The 17,745-nt window shown below is 35.3% G+C and overlaps 1 protein-coding gene across 1 annotated transcript in view; it reads left to right on the plus strand.

Annotated features, from left to right (window-relative positions):
• Positions 1–17,474, plus strand: part of LOC138718732 (cadherin-7) — a 72,941-nt gene extending 55,467 nt beyond the window's left edge. The window contains exons 7-11 of the mRNA XM_069853257.1: positions 2,298–2,434; positions 4,432–4,553; positions 5,984–6,101; positions 8,034–8,285; positions 14,544–17,474. Of these exons, the coding sequence (XP_069709358.1) occupies positions 2,298–2,434; positions 4,432–4,553; positions 5,984–6,101; positions 8,034–8,285; positions 14,544–15,037 (1,123 nt within the window). The 3' untranslated portion in view covers positions 15,038–17,474. The remainder of the gene's footprint in view (positions 1–2,297; positions 2,435–4,431; positions 4,554–5,983; positions 6,102–8,033; positions 8,286–14,543) is intronic.
• Positions 17,475–17,745: the final 271 nt, after the last annotated feature.

Raw genomic sequence — 17,745 nt, forward strand, 5'->3', positions numbered from 1 at the left:
AGAGAAATAGGGAGAGTTTAACTATATGTTTTCAAACCCACTACATACATTGTGAGGAGTACTGACAGATGATGTATTTTAAAGCTCTCCTCTATCTGCTTTGATAGACATCAGAATGAGATTCACCTAGAAATAGAATACGTTAAGGAAGATTAATGCATAATGCTTTTCATTATCTATTTCAGAAGTTTAACTAATTAATCTATAAATACTTATTCCAAACATTGGATTAAATTGATATTGATTAAAAATTAGATATGATGCAATTCAGAAATGTTGAAATTCCAAGATCGGACAAAATTAAAATGTTGGCAATACTGAAGCAGGAGAAGTAAATAGTTTGAAAATCACAGGTTATCTTGTATGGATCTGAGAACTATTGATGTTTGAATAGCTTAAGTAAAGGATTTAAAACTCCTGCACCTCAAAGATTTTGAAGTATTAATGGCTGCAAGAATTAAAGGATTAAAAATATTTTAAATAGGGTTTTTTAGAATTTGAATATAATACAACGCTTGCAAAGAAGTTAAGGGGAACTAATTGCTTCCTATGCATAAAAAACATTTTTTCTTCCTATTTCATAAGAATCTGTTGTCCAGTTTATGTAATTTGTTTGTTTGCCTGACTTCCTTCTTCCTTTCCTTCTTTTTATCCTTCATTTTTTCCTACCTCCCTTCCATCTTTCCCTTTTATTCCTTTCCTTTTTTTGCTTTTCCTTTTTCCATCTTTCCCACCTCTCTCCCCCTTCCCCTTCCCCTTCCCCTTCCCCTTCCCCTTCCCCTTCCCCTTCCCCTTCCCCTTCCCCTTCCCCTTCCCCTTCCCCTTCCCCTTCCCCTTCCCCTTCCCCTTCTCCTTCTCTTTCTTTCTTTCTATTTTTTTTAGAAAGGTCTTTGGCTCTTCAGAGTGATAGTGTTAATAATTGGGAAATCTAAGAGCTGGCAGGAGACTGAATCCTATCCATGGGGCTTGCCAAGATTGACTACATAGCAGAGGTGACAGGCATAGTCTCATGGGAAAGCTTGCCAGTCATAAAACAGCTGAAAAGCAGTGCTGATCAAATAAACAACAATGCTGTCATGAAATAAAGTGTAAAATGAACTACAGTTAATATATAATGGGAAAAAAAGTGAAAGAAGGGAAGCTTTAATCCATGAAAACTTCTGCTACTGTTGTTGTTACTTGCTACTCCTTTCTCTTACTGTGACATAATACAGTAAAACAATTCTAATTATGTAACAAGTCTCTGCTCTAAGATTTTTGCGGATAGGTACAAACAGTACTAGCTGGTATATTACAACACAGAACAAAATAATAGTGTCATAAGAACATTATATCTCAGAAGTCCTGTTTTTTAACTGGGTTCTCTAATTCTTTCCTTCCACGTTGTTCAAAGGATTTGATTAATGTAATACCAATAATCTAATATATCATCAGTGTGACAGGAATTGTAATGATCCCACTTCTTCTGATTTGGACATTTTAATTCATCTTGAATGTAGGGAAATGTTCTGGAGTACATACTTGATCTAAATGAGAGTGCAGGAATCTGACCCAGTATTAAATTGAATGTCAAGAATATCCCAGTTGTAAGTCTAAATCTACCTAATCAACTGTCCCTTTCTTTCAAAAGAGTTATAAGCAAAACACCCCAGGCATTTTGACCTTTTCCCTTATGCTATTTTCTGTTTGCTAAGAAGCTCATTTCCCCTTCCTAAAACAAATTTAGACATAAAAGTTATGTTAAGCCAAAGAGTTAAGGTCATGATCCTGTGTTTGTGTAATGACAGTAAAGCACTGGGAGCTGGCAGTAATGACATGCAATCCCCTGACCTACTCTGCATCATCTCTCTTTTTTTTTTTTCCCCTGCCCCTGCAGGTCTTGATGACTCAAGGGCTCTTCTGCTGGTCATAGAAATCTCTCTGCTCAGACTGCCAGCCCCCTGGGAGAAGCGCCCAGCTGATACAGCCATTTAGCAAACTTCCATCTCATCTTCTTCTTAGCTGGGGTTCAGGAGGATACTCTTACATGAGCAAATGAACTTTTTTCCTTACAGCAGAGATGAAGAAAGGAAAGGGAATCTCACTTAAGAGGTCACTGTGGAAACAGGTTGCCATTGTTAGCACGGATTGCTGTCTAACTCTCTCACCTTTGCATATGGCTTTGCTCTCAACACCCCAGAGAAACAGAACAAAACAAAGCTCAGAATGGGGAAACAGTGGAAACTTTTCCTCTGTAATAGGCTTTTACAAGCCGTAATTGAATATAAATCAAAAGTTTTCTTTCATCTTTCATGTAGGTACTCAATAGATCGAAACACAGACCTGGAGAGGTATTTCAATATCGATGCCAACAGTGGAGTCATTACAACTGCCAAATCTTTGGACAGGGAAACTAATGCTGTGCATAATATCACAGTTTTGGCTATGGAGAGTCGTAAGTAACAATTAAAGGATTTTATTGGCTGTTTATGTGTAAAACGTCAGGTTTTGTTTTGATCAGCTGTGTCGAGAGAAATTATGACACTTTCAAACCATGGCAGATAAAAATAATTTCTTAGTCAATGTAAAAAAAACCTGTGTGATAAAAATTTCTTTATTACTCGTGTGATAAAGAAATACAGCAGATGAAATATTTGCCCTTTCCTTTGCCTGACATCTTTTGTAGTCTCTTGACTTCCAAAAACCAAGTACAATGGAAGGTGAAATATGTTGAGTCAGCGGTCTCAGACCAAGTATCATTAGAGGAAAAATGATACGGAGTACAGAGGAGAACACTTAACCCATCTTAGTGATGGCACTCCGACTTGATTGCTGTTGGTCAACCACAATGTTCCTAGAAGTATGAAGGAAAGGGGATGTGAATGCTTGTGTGGTTTCACTTTCCTGTCTCTAAGATAAAGGATATTTTGTAATTGGTTTCTTGTCTGGTGTAAGTTGAAAAGTGTTGAAGGATTGAATCCTCCAATCACATACAAGAATTCTGTTAGTGCAACTTTAAACCTAAACTTGTTCAGCTCTGAATACATTCTATGAAAAACTATATAGTTTGGCCTTCATATCTTAAGAATTTATTTCTTCAAATTTCATCCTTATTACTGCTGTGTTGGGCTACGATAATAAAAGAGTTATCAGTTTTCTGGCCTGCTATTTTAAGAATTATTACTTCTTGCTTTCTGTGAAGCTAATTTAATGTTTAACCTGAAAGCCAATATTTATCATTAGAATTTGTATTACAGTCTCAGGAGTAGCGTTTTGGTCTAGGAAACCAGCATGGGAACCAAAAATTTTCCTGGGTAATGTCAAAACTAACAAAGTAGACGTGCGGCATACCTGACACAAGTGAGACTATAGGAGCACAATTAATACCTTACAATGACTTAATTTTTGTTCATGCCCTGCTTAGATCAGTGGAGGAAAATATTGATTTCAAAATTGCTTACTCCTCTGATATTTCGTATGTAGAACAAAAAAAAAAAACAAACCAAAAAACTTTGTGATCTACAGCTGGATTCATTGCTCTAAATACAATTTTAATTAAAATTTGTTTACAATGACACATAAAAAGATACGCGCATATTTGAAGGTTTGTACGGTTTTTCATTCTGTCCTGCTAGATCACTAATATCACTACTTGTATTAAAAAAAAAAATAATCGTAGAATGGTTTGGGCTGGAATGGACCTTAAAGATGATCTAGGTCCAAGCCTAGTGGAAGGTGTCCCTGACCCTGGGACACCTTCCACTAGATCAGGTTGCTCAAATCCAATGCAATCTCTCTTTTCCCTGCTCCAAAACAGAAGTGTTATGTAGCAAAATAAGTATAGCATGAGCTGATGTCCTTTATGCTTAGTCCAAAGATATCTGCTGTTTAAGATTAAATTACGTTGGACGCTGAACAGATTCATATTTTAGCTAGAGATCTGCATCAATTTAGAACTGGCGTTCATATTTAGCATTTACTTGGGAATACAGCTTACTCTTTCTCTGTTATAGATAGTGGCGTTCTGGTTTTAATTTCTTAAGAGCCCAATCAATCTGAATTGCAAGAAAAATTTATTTAACCCATAACAACCATACCATGACTAATATGACTAGTGCTCTTCTGGCTAGCTATATCTTTTGGTGACAGTTCTGCATCATCCTGCTGTTTTCCTTTGACATGATGTTATTCAGTGCTTTCTGATTAGTGACTTTAAATTTTCAGTTTATCACTGAGAATAAAATCTTAATTTAATCCAAGCAGCTGGAAAGCATAAACATTGTTTCCAGTAGGTCCAGAAAATCAAGCCAAGACCTTCCTTCGGCTTTTTAGGAGGGAATGTAATTTATTAGACATGTATATGCAAAAGAAGAGTGCAAATGAAAACCGTACTGACCTAAAGTATAACATGCAAGAACTTCTTGATTGTTTTGTTGGCTTCTTTTCCTGTAGAGAATCCAGCACAGGTTGGGAGAGGCTATGTGGCCATCACTATCCTTGATATCAATGACAATGCTCCTGAGTTCGCCATGGAGTATGAGACCACTGTCTGTGAAAATGCTCAGCCTGGTCAGGTATGGCTTGATACATGTTTATTCTTATCAGATAGACAGCTTTAAGATAAAATATATTCAGCTTCTGACAGTAAAAATGATGCCTTCATGTGCAGCACTAGCAAATATTACTCAAACCCTAGCATCTCTACCATACCTCTGAAGAAAAAGATTCAGGTGTAAAAATTACTTGTTGAAGGTACTGTTAAAATCTGTTGCTTTCTGACACATTTTGCTAAATTCATCTGGTTTTGAATAATATAAAGAATACGCGCTTCCTCCTAATTTTGCTGAGAAATGGGAAGTCATAACATGGAGGCTATTCTGAGGCCTACCATTCCTAAAATGAGTACACACTTGAATTTCCCTTAGGAAATATGACTCATAAGGCCACAATTTCAAATGAAAAATGTTTACCTGCCACGTCACTCAGTGGTTTTAACTCTGCAAATGTCTTCCAAGTAGTCCTAGACTCAACTAAAAGTACCTGGTGTTATTTTTTCTTGGTTTATTTCATATTTGGACTTTGAAACGTGTATATATGGGTTCTGTAACATATATATATGTTACATAGAAAATATATTTTCTCATTTTCTATACTTTCTCCAAGGTAATTAGTAGATGCTTCACCCACATAGATCCCACATATTCCTTGGGAAAACGTGCACTTTTCTGACTTCTCCTGGAGTACTGTGCTTTCTGTGGTGGATGTTGTTTATTGCATGCTTCAAAAATCACAGCATAATTTGAATCCTTAACAGGAACCACCAGAAGTATTATGTTGTGATCATGAGAAACACAGAACATGAACACTCTTATTAGAGTACTTGTTTGTTTTCCATGTGATCTAGTCAGAACTGTTAGTTCTGAGTATTCATTCTGTGATTCTGTGATTCTTTATGCATTTCAAACAATGGTGACGCTTTTTTTTTAGAGGCAGACTTTGACAGAATTTTAGAAAATAAAATCTGAAAAATAATGATGATAATAAAAAAGAAATCACAGATAATATTAATACACTTACGGCTTGCCCTTTTTCATGTTATTAAAAATATTAATTAAAATGCTCAAAACTATAATCTTCTTGCAAAACCTCACATTGATTGTAGCCACTGTTAACTACAGTAAGGGTCATCCAGAAGATACCCTTCTTCCATTGCTATGCAGTTTATACTCCAAGTTCTAATGAACGACAGGACCTAACTTTCTCACAGGCGTGGCAGGTCGTTGCTTTTGGCCAATGAAGTTGGTGCAGGGAAAGTAAAGTCGAGTGGCATTTCAGTTTTAATAGTGTCTGTGCTTGCTTAGGAGATTAGAAGACCAGAATGCAATATGAATGGGACTAAAGGGAGGGTTGATACTGTGATACGTAACAGAGGGGCTATACAGTGTACCTGTATTTATGTTTCCTACCACTCCAAATAATGAAACCTTGATGAATCTCAAAACAGGTGATCCAGAAAATCAGTGCAATTGATAAAGACGACCCACCAAATGGCCATCAGTTCTACTTCAGCTTAACAGCAGAGGCAGCAAATAACCACAATTTTACACTGCAGGACAACAAAGGTAAGGACGTTTTGTTTGGGTAAATATTCACCACTAACTCCTTTAATCATGCTCATGTGACGTGCATAAACTTCTGTTCTGCTAAGGACATGAATTATCTGTAGATTATTTGCCAAGGGTCTTAAGCTGTTGTTTGAACTTTTAAAGCCTTGAGCCAAGCAGAGCAGCTTCAACTCTTTCTTTTCATTTTCCCAGAAGTCACTCTTCTCACAATATTTTCCTTGTACTTATCTCAATTAGATTTTACCTTCAGGTAGTAACTGAAAAACATTCAGGAATTCATGTTTTATTAATATTACTTGTGGCATAAAAAATAGGTGCATGGTAAATTGAGAGAGTTTGGGGCTTTTTAGAGCAACACATCTTTTCAGTAAGTATACTACCTATTGAAGAATGCTTTTGACAATGGAAACTACCTACAATATTTACACAGACTTCTTATGACTATTTCCCCAAAGATTTATGCAGAGACTCCCATTGACATCACTTTCTATCAGTTAAAATATCTGAGAACATGCTTCTAATTAGTGTTCTCATTAGTTGCATTGCATCTTATGGCAGCTGGGCATGTATTAGCTATTAGCTGAAGCAAATAGAACTAGACAGACACTGTGTTAATCTTGCATTGCTCTTTTATGGATCCGTACTAAACTGGAGCGACAGAGTCATCCTTATTAATAAAACAAGAAAAACAGACATATGGTGGACCAAAGGACACTCTTTGTACAGATAGACTTTAAACAACATTCGCTAAGTGTAAGATGTGACCTAATAAAGTTCTCTTACACAGCTATTTATGGCCTTACCCTGCATGTAGTTACTGACAGGATTAATTTTCTTCCTATGAGCAGCTTGCAGGTTGAAACCAAAGACTCTAACAGTAAACATTAACAAAATAATGAAAATGCTTTAGAATAAAACTCTGTTCAGAAATCTAACATTTTTATAGGTAGTCTTAAGTATTTGATGAAAAAGACAGGTCCTATTCAAAACAACTTATAGTTTGGAAAAAGTAAATAGACTTCAGCAATGCCAGTCAAATCTCTGGAGTTACAAGACACAGCAGCAGTTGCCTCTTTTGATGTTAATTAATTTTATGCATATCTCATATGATGCTAGATGAGGAAGTGCTTGTATATTTTGCCAGATAGGTCGTAAAAGATGAGATAATTTATAGTACTATTGATAGGTCTGTATGTAGATGGATAAGTAGATAGATCAGTAGACAGACTGACCTTTTCTGTACATTCTAGGAAATGTACAGCTCTCAGGAGCTGTCAGCCTGTACTGGATGCAGTGTGTTTTGCATGTGTTTTCTGGAACACATGGACTTTTTAATCACCCAAATCAGAGCAGCAGCTCTGAATTTTAGATTCATTGCATTAGTCATCTTGACTCTCAGATGAGACTGAAACAAATGCATGTCTTTGTTATATGTGCATTTACCTGTATTTTTTTTGATTCAAAAAAACTATTGGTCTTCCAAACTTACCTATTAATATCTTCATCTCTTCTATTAATACGTATCAAGATCTGTAAATAATTGAAATAAGTCCCTGGAAATTAGACTTTAAACAGTTATATAGATACTTAATCTGATCACTGAAGGTTGAATGTTTTTCTTTTTTATAATCTCGTCTTGAGCTGTCTTGATAGATAGAGTGTGGAACTGGAGCTTAACTAAAACCAAATAGAACTCTGCAATTCTGAAGGTCTTTCATGAAAAATAGAAATCTTTTTGTCTAGTTGGCTGTCGTTACTCAGCTGATCCTGTCTCTGCAGCTTCCAAAATATGTGACTAGGAAAGATAAACTTGTTGAGATAATATAAATGTGTTTATAAAGTCTTTTAATTGAAAGACTGTATTGTTCATAGGCTTGTGTTTTAGAAAGTTCATGCATTTTACATTTATCTTTTTATTCCTTTATCTAGATAACACTGCAACAATATTAACCAGAAGGAATGGGTTCCGAAGACAGGAGCAGTCTGTTTTCTACCTGCCAATATTCATTGTGGACAGTGGATCACCTTCACTTAGTAGCACTAATACCCTCACTATCAGGGTCTGTGATTGTGATGCAGATGGTGTTGCTCAGACATGCAATGCCGAAGCTTATATCTTGCCTGCAGGACTTAGCACTGGAGCCCTGATAGCAATATTGGCTTGTGTCTTGACACTGCTAGGTATGTCTTCTTCCTGTTACCCTTATTTTCCAATAAATGTACAGTAGTAAAAGATATATATGTATATATATCTTAAACATCGCCCTTCCACCCCAATTTGTGTAAACAGGGATAGCAAACATTCCAGGCAAAAAAGCATTTTGTATCATGAGCCACTGGAAAGCTTCAGCTTGGGGTTTTCAAATTCTGGTACTTTGCTTCTATGCCGAGCTGCCTCCAGAGGTCTATACAATGGTAAAATAAAAAACCTTAAACCATCAGTTGCATCAAATGTAATATATGAGATAGAAAATGCAGTTTATGAAAGTATTTGGTTTAGCGTGCTCACTGTATAACCAGTGTTAGTCTGTGTCCCCTTTTAAGAGATAAAACTATTTAAAAATATTTACTGATCTGCATAGAACAAAAGACATTCAGAGAAGATTCAACAGATGTAGTTTACTGATGAGAATCATCATATTTAATTGAACATCTTCTGCAGAATGATTATTTGTTTCTTCTGCAACTGATAACGTGGTTGGATTTTATGGTGCGAAGTGAAACTGCAACTAGAAAAAGACAGTGGAATACAGTGGAGCAGTGTCAACATCCTAATTTAGTTAGCATTTCTCATTTCATGCCTAGTCCTTAAACAAAATTACTGCATGATAGTACTAAGGCCCAGATTGGGGAGTAAAGATGAAGGATCATACTGCATCTGGCTGAAGAGGAAGCTGGCATCTGACCACCTTACCATTGATTATATTTGTCAAAAAAACTGAACGTCCAGATTCAGCTGTCTGAATGCATCACCACTGTTTATCCAAATACACATATGTGTGTGCTGTCATCACTTCCAATCTAAACTGTTCTTTCTGGGGACAGCTTAAAGATGAAGGCACAGTTTAGGCTGCATGTGTACGCTAAACCTGACTTTCAGTCCTGCGTTTTGGTACTGTATGCTGTTGCTATTTTGTTCCCAGCCAGCTGCCAATCTTCACAAAAAAGAGTTTCCTAAGCATTACTGCTGCCCAGTGAAACCACAGTCAAGTGGTTTTGCTTATCTGGTCCCAGAACCTTTCTCCTTCTCTAATTTATACCTAGCAGATATTTTCTGGTATCAGCTGAATGGCAGTACTACTAGGAAATGAATTTCTCTTTTCTCTTCTTTTCACATCCATTCCTGAGAAAATATCCTGAAGAAAGATCCATTAGCACAGCATAAAAAATAAGCTTCAACTTTTGGCTAGTTGCCTTGAGGATGAGACCAAGGGATGCACCTTTCTGTGTAAGAGTTTATCAGTCAAAAGAAGAGACAGGCTACCAGATACAATTTTTTTTCCTCATATAAGATTAAAACAGTGTAAATCCGGTCATATTCATCAATGTCATCTCAAAGCTTGGGCCAGTTGTAAAGTGGAGGAGGCATGAGATTTGCATAAATGTCATGGATACATACATTCTGGCGCTGTTATACTGAACTCTTATCAAGCTCTTATCTTCTTAGAGTTTCTATAATATACTTTGATATTTGGTTTTGCCTGATACATCCTTCTGTCTAACAAATAACCACTGATCTCAACCAAGGCTTAGATTGTCTCAGTGGGATTTCTTGGTGTTATTATTTTTACTTAAGTAACCAATTAATTTTAGATGAGCACAATGTTTTCACTGATGTTAAGAAGGAATAATGTTACCAAATCATACAAATTCCTTATAATTGCATATAACATGATGTAGATTAGTTTTTCATACTAGAATTATTTTTTAAAGTTAAAAACGTTTTACTGAAATCTTTTCCCCTCCCCATATTCACTGTTGGAGATGAAATTCTAAATTTCACTCCACAAGAAAGTTCCAGTGCTTTGTTAATTACTCAAAACTACTTTATAATCATTTACTCTGCAGGGAAGCTATGTTTTAAAGAAAGAAACTGAAAAAAAATGCCTGCAATTTATTCTATAAAAAACGTATGAAAAGCTAGTTTGTATTCATTTTAGACAGTACACAATTTTTAGAGAAGAAAGTAAGAATTTTTAACTCCTCTGAAAATTATATGGTAATTTAATTCAAGGTAATTTGTTTTTCAGTTAGCATCTTCCAGACACAATAATTGTTTTTGTAACAAGTGTTTAGCATAAAATGCGTACATAGAATCACATAGAGAAAGACTATTCGCATGTAGATAACTCAACCGTATTTGAGAGGTTAGAGATTTTCTTTGTACTAAAACAATGGAAAACTAGATTCACATAATGTTTTTGCATGATTTTTATCTTCCATACCTCCGAATATAATCTTGTAGTACCACCTGGTTTTTTATAAACACTAAGGAAAGCCTTCTGTTAGTGTGGTGCTAGAGTCTATGAGTTAGTAATAACATTGATTAAGCTTCAAATAACAAATTGTTTTTTTCAGTTGAAAGATGAGGAGTTTGTTGCTGTTATCACAATATTTACAAAAACCCCACTAAATTAGCACACATAATTGTGTGTTTCATAAACAAGAAGAAACAGTCCTAGTCATAAGATTATTCACTAAACAGGTAAAATCTGTACAGAATGTGACTATGTAGTATTTGTGGAGTTTAATAGTGATATATTTATAAACATTTTAACTTAGAGGCATACAGGTTCAGTCATTTAAAAGGTGACTTAGTATGCAATGCAGATGCTGTTCTATGAAAGTTATAGAGGCTATTAGGGTCACTCATTGTGAGTACTTAAAGGTCACAGTCACTTTGCAAATATCAATTCAAACTGATTAAACCACAGTAGTATGAAGCTTTCTAACTGTGAATTAAATGCAGGTTTCCTGAGTCTTGGCCTCCGTAATCCCCAAATCTCATCTGACTGTACTGGCAACTGCAAGGTATAACTAAATAGGTTATTAGCACACTGCTTAGATGGCTGAACATCTCCAGCCTTCAGCTTTATGAATCATGACACACCTAAGGCATAAATGAATGTGCAGATTTGCTCACAGCTGCTGTGGCTTATTACTCCAGTAGATGCCAGGCTTGGGGATATAGCACATACGTGGTGTGATAACGCTTGTGATTTAGTTCTGTCCCTTATTGTATAGTTCTGCGTGTAGTCGTCTCCCTTAGGTTGTCTCAGGGCTTTAATGGCTTCCTTACAATTACTTTGCAGTTGCCTTGAGTACAAAAGGAAAGATTAATAGAAAAACAGGGAAATATGCTCAGGTGACCTAAACTTGACTTTTTTTCTGGATCGTACCAAAATGGAAATATCATCATCATTCCATAAAGTGCACAGCAAAATGGCAAAGCAAAAATTCACCCTTGCATTCAAAGGTGTTTCTTTAAAGACTGCTTTAAAGTCTTTAAAGACTGAAACTATCGATAGTCCCGTTACATCAATACTGATACAAGGATGGAAACTATGTATTACTACAGCTAATACAAATAAAAATGACATTGTCTCTTGGCTATTGTACCTGATTCTATCAAATCAGGTAACAAAAACAGAACAAAAAAGTTATTTTTATATCTACCTTTGTTAGTTTTGATTATTTAATCTTTATAATCAGTTTTTTCTAATATCAATTGGTTATTTATGTGTTAAATCACATATGAAATCAGTATTGCCATTTCATCTCTTTAGCATGAGTTCGGTGTACCAGTATGGAGCCACACTGGTGGCCTCAGTGTGCAGTACATACGTACCCAAAGCTTTTCCATTGTATTATTTCTTCTCTAAAAATCACAAAATGAAGTTTTCTAGATGTTCATTCAGTCACTCATTACTGACTTAATCTCTGGGTTTGTGATAAATGTAGGGACAAAAACCCTACCATGATGTAATGATAAATGGATAAGCTTTAAAACCATTTGCACTTGATTTATATATCAGTGAAATTTGTTTTGAGCTCATATTCATCTCTGCAGTTCCTGCAATGCAGCAAAAGATTTGTTCATTTAGAGGTTAAACTTTATTGTTCGTAGCTGTTGGAAAGGCGAGAAATTAATAATCTCATAAAGTCATCTAAATGCTAAAATATTTGACCTTTACAAGGACTCTATATTTTTCTTGGCTTCAAGCAAGTGTGAGATGTACAACGAATACTATATCAAGCGTTCATTGTATCTTGATTTTTATTGTACCTTTAGGCAGACCTGTCTACTAAGTTTCATATTTTTCACTTATTAGCAGGCATTTAACTTTCAAAATGAAGTATGTTAAGACGGAAAGTGGTTTGAAAATGCGTTTACATTTGAATAAAGGAAGTTATTAGCTGCTTACTTATATGGCAATAAAAATTATGGCACTAAATGTTAAAAATAATAATAAAATGTTATGTCAATAGCAAACTTGGCCTAAATCTATATTTATACTGCCAGCAAGCTAATTCATCTTTAAATATCTTTTATAATAAGAAAAAACATTAAGAGTCGAGTGCAATTGTTGTCTCTATGATGACCATTTTATTTTCTCTGCTGTATAATTTGCAGCTCAACTTGTATTACACAAATATCAGAATGTTTTGGAATTTCACAAAAGCTCCTTTAAAGGTCAAAATATTATATTGTCAAACTACTTATGTAAATATTGTTCAAAGTAAAATGCCCCACACTAGTTGCTTTGGAATTCAATACATAAAACATGAATCAGGGAGATGCCAGGGGCAACGAAGTGAGAATGATGCTGAGGCTGCAGGAATACAGAGTCACAAGGCATCTGTTAGTAGATGGATCATTAGATGTGTGCCTGGTAGCTACTGAAGAAGGAGGGGAAAATATTGCCTAATGTATTTATCAAAAAGTTAAGAAAAATCACAAACTTTTTCCAGTTTTATTTATAGAGGCACATGGCTCCAAAGGAAAATAAAAAAGAATTGCAGGAAGTCCACCTTTGGTCATCTCATGCATTAGCCAATTTCAAACAGCACCATAATGTCTGTAGAGATACAATACAGTTTTCTCCCTGTACAGTTTCTGATTTTTTATTCTAAACAAGTGATCCCAATCTTAAATCGTGATTCATGACGACTAGATTGATATTGATTTTAAAAATTCCTCCATGAAAGGACTTTCACGAATGGCAATCCTACATCATACAATTTCTGGAGGCCACTTCTGAGGCTACCTAGGGAAGCCCAAGCTTAATTTTATCTATATCAGCTTTTACTTTTCCAGATGTTTATACAGAATTTAGTTGACATATCGAAGTTCTGTAAGTAAATATTGTAAATTGTAGGCATATGAATGCATATAATCACATATTCTTAGGACTAAAAATAAACATAAAATCAGAAGGGATTAATTGAATGTGGAATGGCACTTTTCAACTTACTGTTATTTTTTCAGTCATAATGATGCCTGCTATTTTCTAGAGGTGTCATTAACTGAGCAAATGTTACCCAGATGCTACAATACAGTATTAATCATTTTCTAGGAGGATGATTCACACTCCATCATGTCCCACAGATGGGTGTAATATTCATATTACTGGTTCCATATTTTATGTGTCAGCAATGATGTTTCTCTACCAAAACTGTATTTGAATAAGTGGAGCCTTGAGTTATTTTTTCCCAGTTCTTTTGGCTGTCACTGCAGTTTAGTATTAATCTGCAAGATGAAGGAAACTTTAAGGATTAAAATTTAAAAAATAATTACATTTGTAGCACTGGCTGCTCCAGCCCTACCAGTTGTCAGTAAATGTAATTCATAAACCTCAAGTACAGTATTTCAGACCTTATAAGAAAGTGAGGTCTTATACAGAGCTATATTTAATCCATAAACTAAGACTGTCTTATTTTACACATTGCTTAACAATTCAGTGTTCTCCAATATACAGATTTTTCTTAATTTTTATTTTTTTTTTTAAGAAGAGATTGGCCATATACATTAATTCAGTCACTTCCAAAACCATGGTTGTTAAATTCTGTGCAGTTACTTTACGAACGTACTTTTATCACTCAGGCAATTAAGAGTTCAGGAAAAGGTCCCCTTTTTATTTCATGACTGTGAGATTGTAATAGTCAGACTGAATCAATCCTAAAATTTATGTTTAGCGGACAGCATGGGATGTAGAATTAAAGATGAAGACATTAATCCAGAACGGTTTTGGAAATAGATTCTTTAACATCTAAAAAGCTTGTGGTTTAAAAGCTGCTTCAGAACCTGCTGGGTTTCAACTAACTGCATAAATTGCTTGCTATTTCCTTGGGCCATATAAATTAATGAATACTTCCACAATTAGGAAAAATATGAGGAAACTTTAGCACTGCTAAAACTACAGTCTTTCTGTGTTCCAGTTCTCGTCTTGCTGATTGTCACCATGAGGCGACGTAAAAAAGAGCCCCTCATTTTCGATGAAGAGAGAGATATCAGAGAGAATATTGTCAGGTATGACGATGAGGGTGGTGGAGAAGAAGACACCGAGGCTTTTGACATGGCTGCCTTGAGAAACCTCAATGTCATCCGAGACACCAAGACCAGAAGGGATGTGACACCGGAGATTCAGTTCTTGAGCAGACCAACTTTTAAAAGCATCCCGGATAATGTCATTTTTAGAGAATTTATCTGGGAAAGACTAAAAGAAGCTGACGTGGATCCCTGTGCACCACCCTATGACTCCCTGCAGACATATGCGTTTGAGGGGAACGGCTCAGTGGCAGAGTCACTCAGTTCTTTAGATTCAATCAGTTCAAACTCTGACCAGAACTACGATTACCTCAGTGACTGGGGTCCTCGCTTTAAAAGGCTTGCGGATATGTATGGGACTGGACCAGACTGCTTATACTCATAGCCTTGGAACTTTTCTCTGAAAAATGCACTGAAGAATACTAAACCAGAAAAATCAACCTTACAGACTGAAGAAATTTGTAAATATTTCCCCATTTTTAACCTATTAGGTTTTTTTGCCTTGGTGGAACATATCTTCATTAGACTTGTCCTGGGGACTGCACTGATCACACAGAATATGAGCATTTGGAGGCATTTTTGATAAAATCAAATGCTCAGCCACATTCAAATAGATAGCAACCCTCAGATACCTGCAGAGGCAACTCACTTTCTAGGTTATGTTAAGCACTGTGACCTCAATGAGCCAATGATACTCTGCAGATGCCTTCACAGTATTGCTGGATCTAAAACACAGTGTTGCGGGTATGAGATAAGTGTAAGAAGAAACAAATGAAATCTCGTTCAATATGACATTACAATATGTAGTACTTACAGATGCAAGGATTTTTTTCACACATTTTCTTTAAGGTGTTGCATGCAGCTTGCTAGGCTGAAAGCAGAAGGACAGACACAAAACCAAACAAAGGCCCAGGAGATAATTTTCTTTATTCTCCCTGTTTGTTCTCTGAACTATTTAATTAGAAGTGTCTGCAATTTTCTGGGTAATTTTATGAAAAATTACTATTCATACTAAGAAATACCACAGTGTTTGTTATCAACTTACTGAAGTAGTTTACAAACCATATAAAATGAGAAATGCGGAAGAGTATTCTTATAGTTGAAAAATTTTGTGATGCCCATGTAGGTATAGAAAAGATGTTGCTATCTATTTGCTCTTTTTTATTATCTCTTCTGATTTGTACAGGAGAATTTATCCTTTTTATTATTATTTGACATGAAGTGTTATATTTATTTTGGAGCTCCAATCTCCACTAAATTCAGGTCCATTTTACTGCCTCACAGTATTAGACTTGTCAGAACATGCTGATTTTTCTCCAGTTTCAGATAAACGTAGGAAATGAAGCATGGAAATGGAGAAATTACAGTAAAGCAATCTCACCCACCTTTCATCTTTCAGAAAGGAGAGCAACTCCAAGGACATGCAGTTGTTCTTCTGAGTCATTGCGGAGTCTGAGACATTTAAATGAAGTATTTGTACATTGAATTTTTGGAAAGAAGACCATAGCGGTAGCTGGGAGTGTCTTTAATGCAATCTTTAATTTTCAAGGTTAAACATGCTATATGCTTCAAAGACTGTAAACACCTTGCTTTTCTCCTTCCCCTTCTCTTTTGCTGCTGATGAATCACAGTAAAAGACTCTTCAATTTCTTTCTTACATTAAGCAATGTAATGCTATTAACTCCAGAAATCGTCCTTAGATCCTGCTGCACACAAATATTTTTCCCCAAAGGTGTTAACTCACTGCACACAATTTCTGCACTGGTTCAGAAGTGCCAAAAGAGAAGGATAACTGCTGTTGGTTAAAATACTATACGATTTTGAAGTAGGGTTTCTTAGAATAAGACAAGTTTTTTTATGATTCTGACAGTATTTATACTTCATTATTCATGATTTATTACTAGCTAATAAGGCATATACTCAAGTAAAATAGTGGTTTTAAGAATTATTTCATTGTTTTGTTTTAGATAATCTGTAGATGGGTTCCTCAGACTTTGCTCCTGCAAACTTTTTGCTTGTACCTAACTTGAAATGACTTGACTTGCCTGCACTTACTGAGAGGCACACTAATTTGTTTGCAGAACTGTGTTTGTGAATCGAAGGTACTCTACAGAGGATGATACTCACTCTAAAAGTACTTCTTTCTGAAAGAAGGATCCTTGTGCTAAAATCCTGATGTATGAGTGACACCAGGCTGGGAGATAGGAGATTATCATTAAGGCTTTGTAAGTTTTGCAGCCCAGCATTATCAATTAAATATGTGAAAGTGGCCTTCAGCTCAATTGGAGGAAAAATTTTAAAAATTTAATCATCTGCAACATATTTGAGTTACATTTTTACAGACAATCATTGTTTCATAATTCTGTAGATTTGCTTCTAGTTGTACTAAATATATATATATAGGTATATATATATATGACAGATTTTGTAATGGAACTGAAAGATACTGACCATGACTTTTAGTCATACCTGTAAGATTTTCAATAAAAAAATTATAAAAATACAAAATTAATCATGTGTATGCAGTTTAATGACAGCAAGGTATGCTGCAGGAGTTAAGCAGCTATTAAATCAGCAAGGTGCTGAGAGAACAGTTTTTTATTAATCTCCTTGTTGTTTGTGGGACGATAATTCGTGCATCTGGATTAAAATGTCAAAAATGCTGATTTTAGCACATAACACTCAAAGGAGATTTAAATGTGGTTTACAGTAAACAGCATAATTCCCTGGCTTTTCCACCTTCTATATCTGTAAAAAAAAAAGCCCTGTTATGAAATGGTAATAGGGGTGAATTGATGTATTTTCTATGGAAAGAAATATACTTTACTCCAAAGCCATAAAGATCTTGTTTCTGCTGCAGTTCTATAATAATTTAGTAATTTTCTTCCTACATTGTATATGCTTATGTATTGATTATATTATTGCAGTAAGAAAGAAAGGTTGAAATCCCTTACACTTGGTGACAGATATTACAATATTATATGCATGTGGTCTGCACAGGACACATTCTATATAATGTTTTCCATAAGTTACCATGACTATATGTTCTCATTGCTTATAACATGATTCAGATTCTTTCTTTGAGTTTTATTT

This window comes from Phaenicophaeus curvirostris, chromosome 3 (genome assembly GCF_032191515.1).
Source record: "Phaenicophaeus curvirostris isolate KB17595 chromosome 3, BPBGC_Pcur_1.0, whole genome shotgun sequence".
In the NCBI taxonomy this organism is placed as follows: domain Eukaryota; kingdom Metazoa; phylum Chordata; class Aves; order Cuculiformes; family Cuculidae; genus Phaenicophaeus; species Phaenicophaeus curvirostris.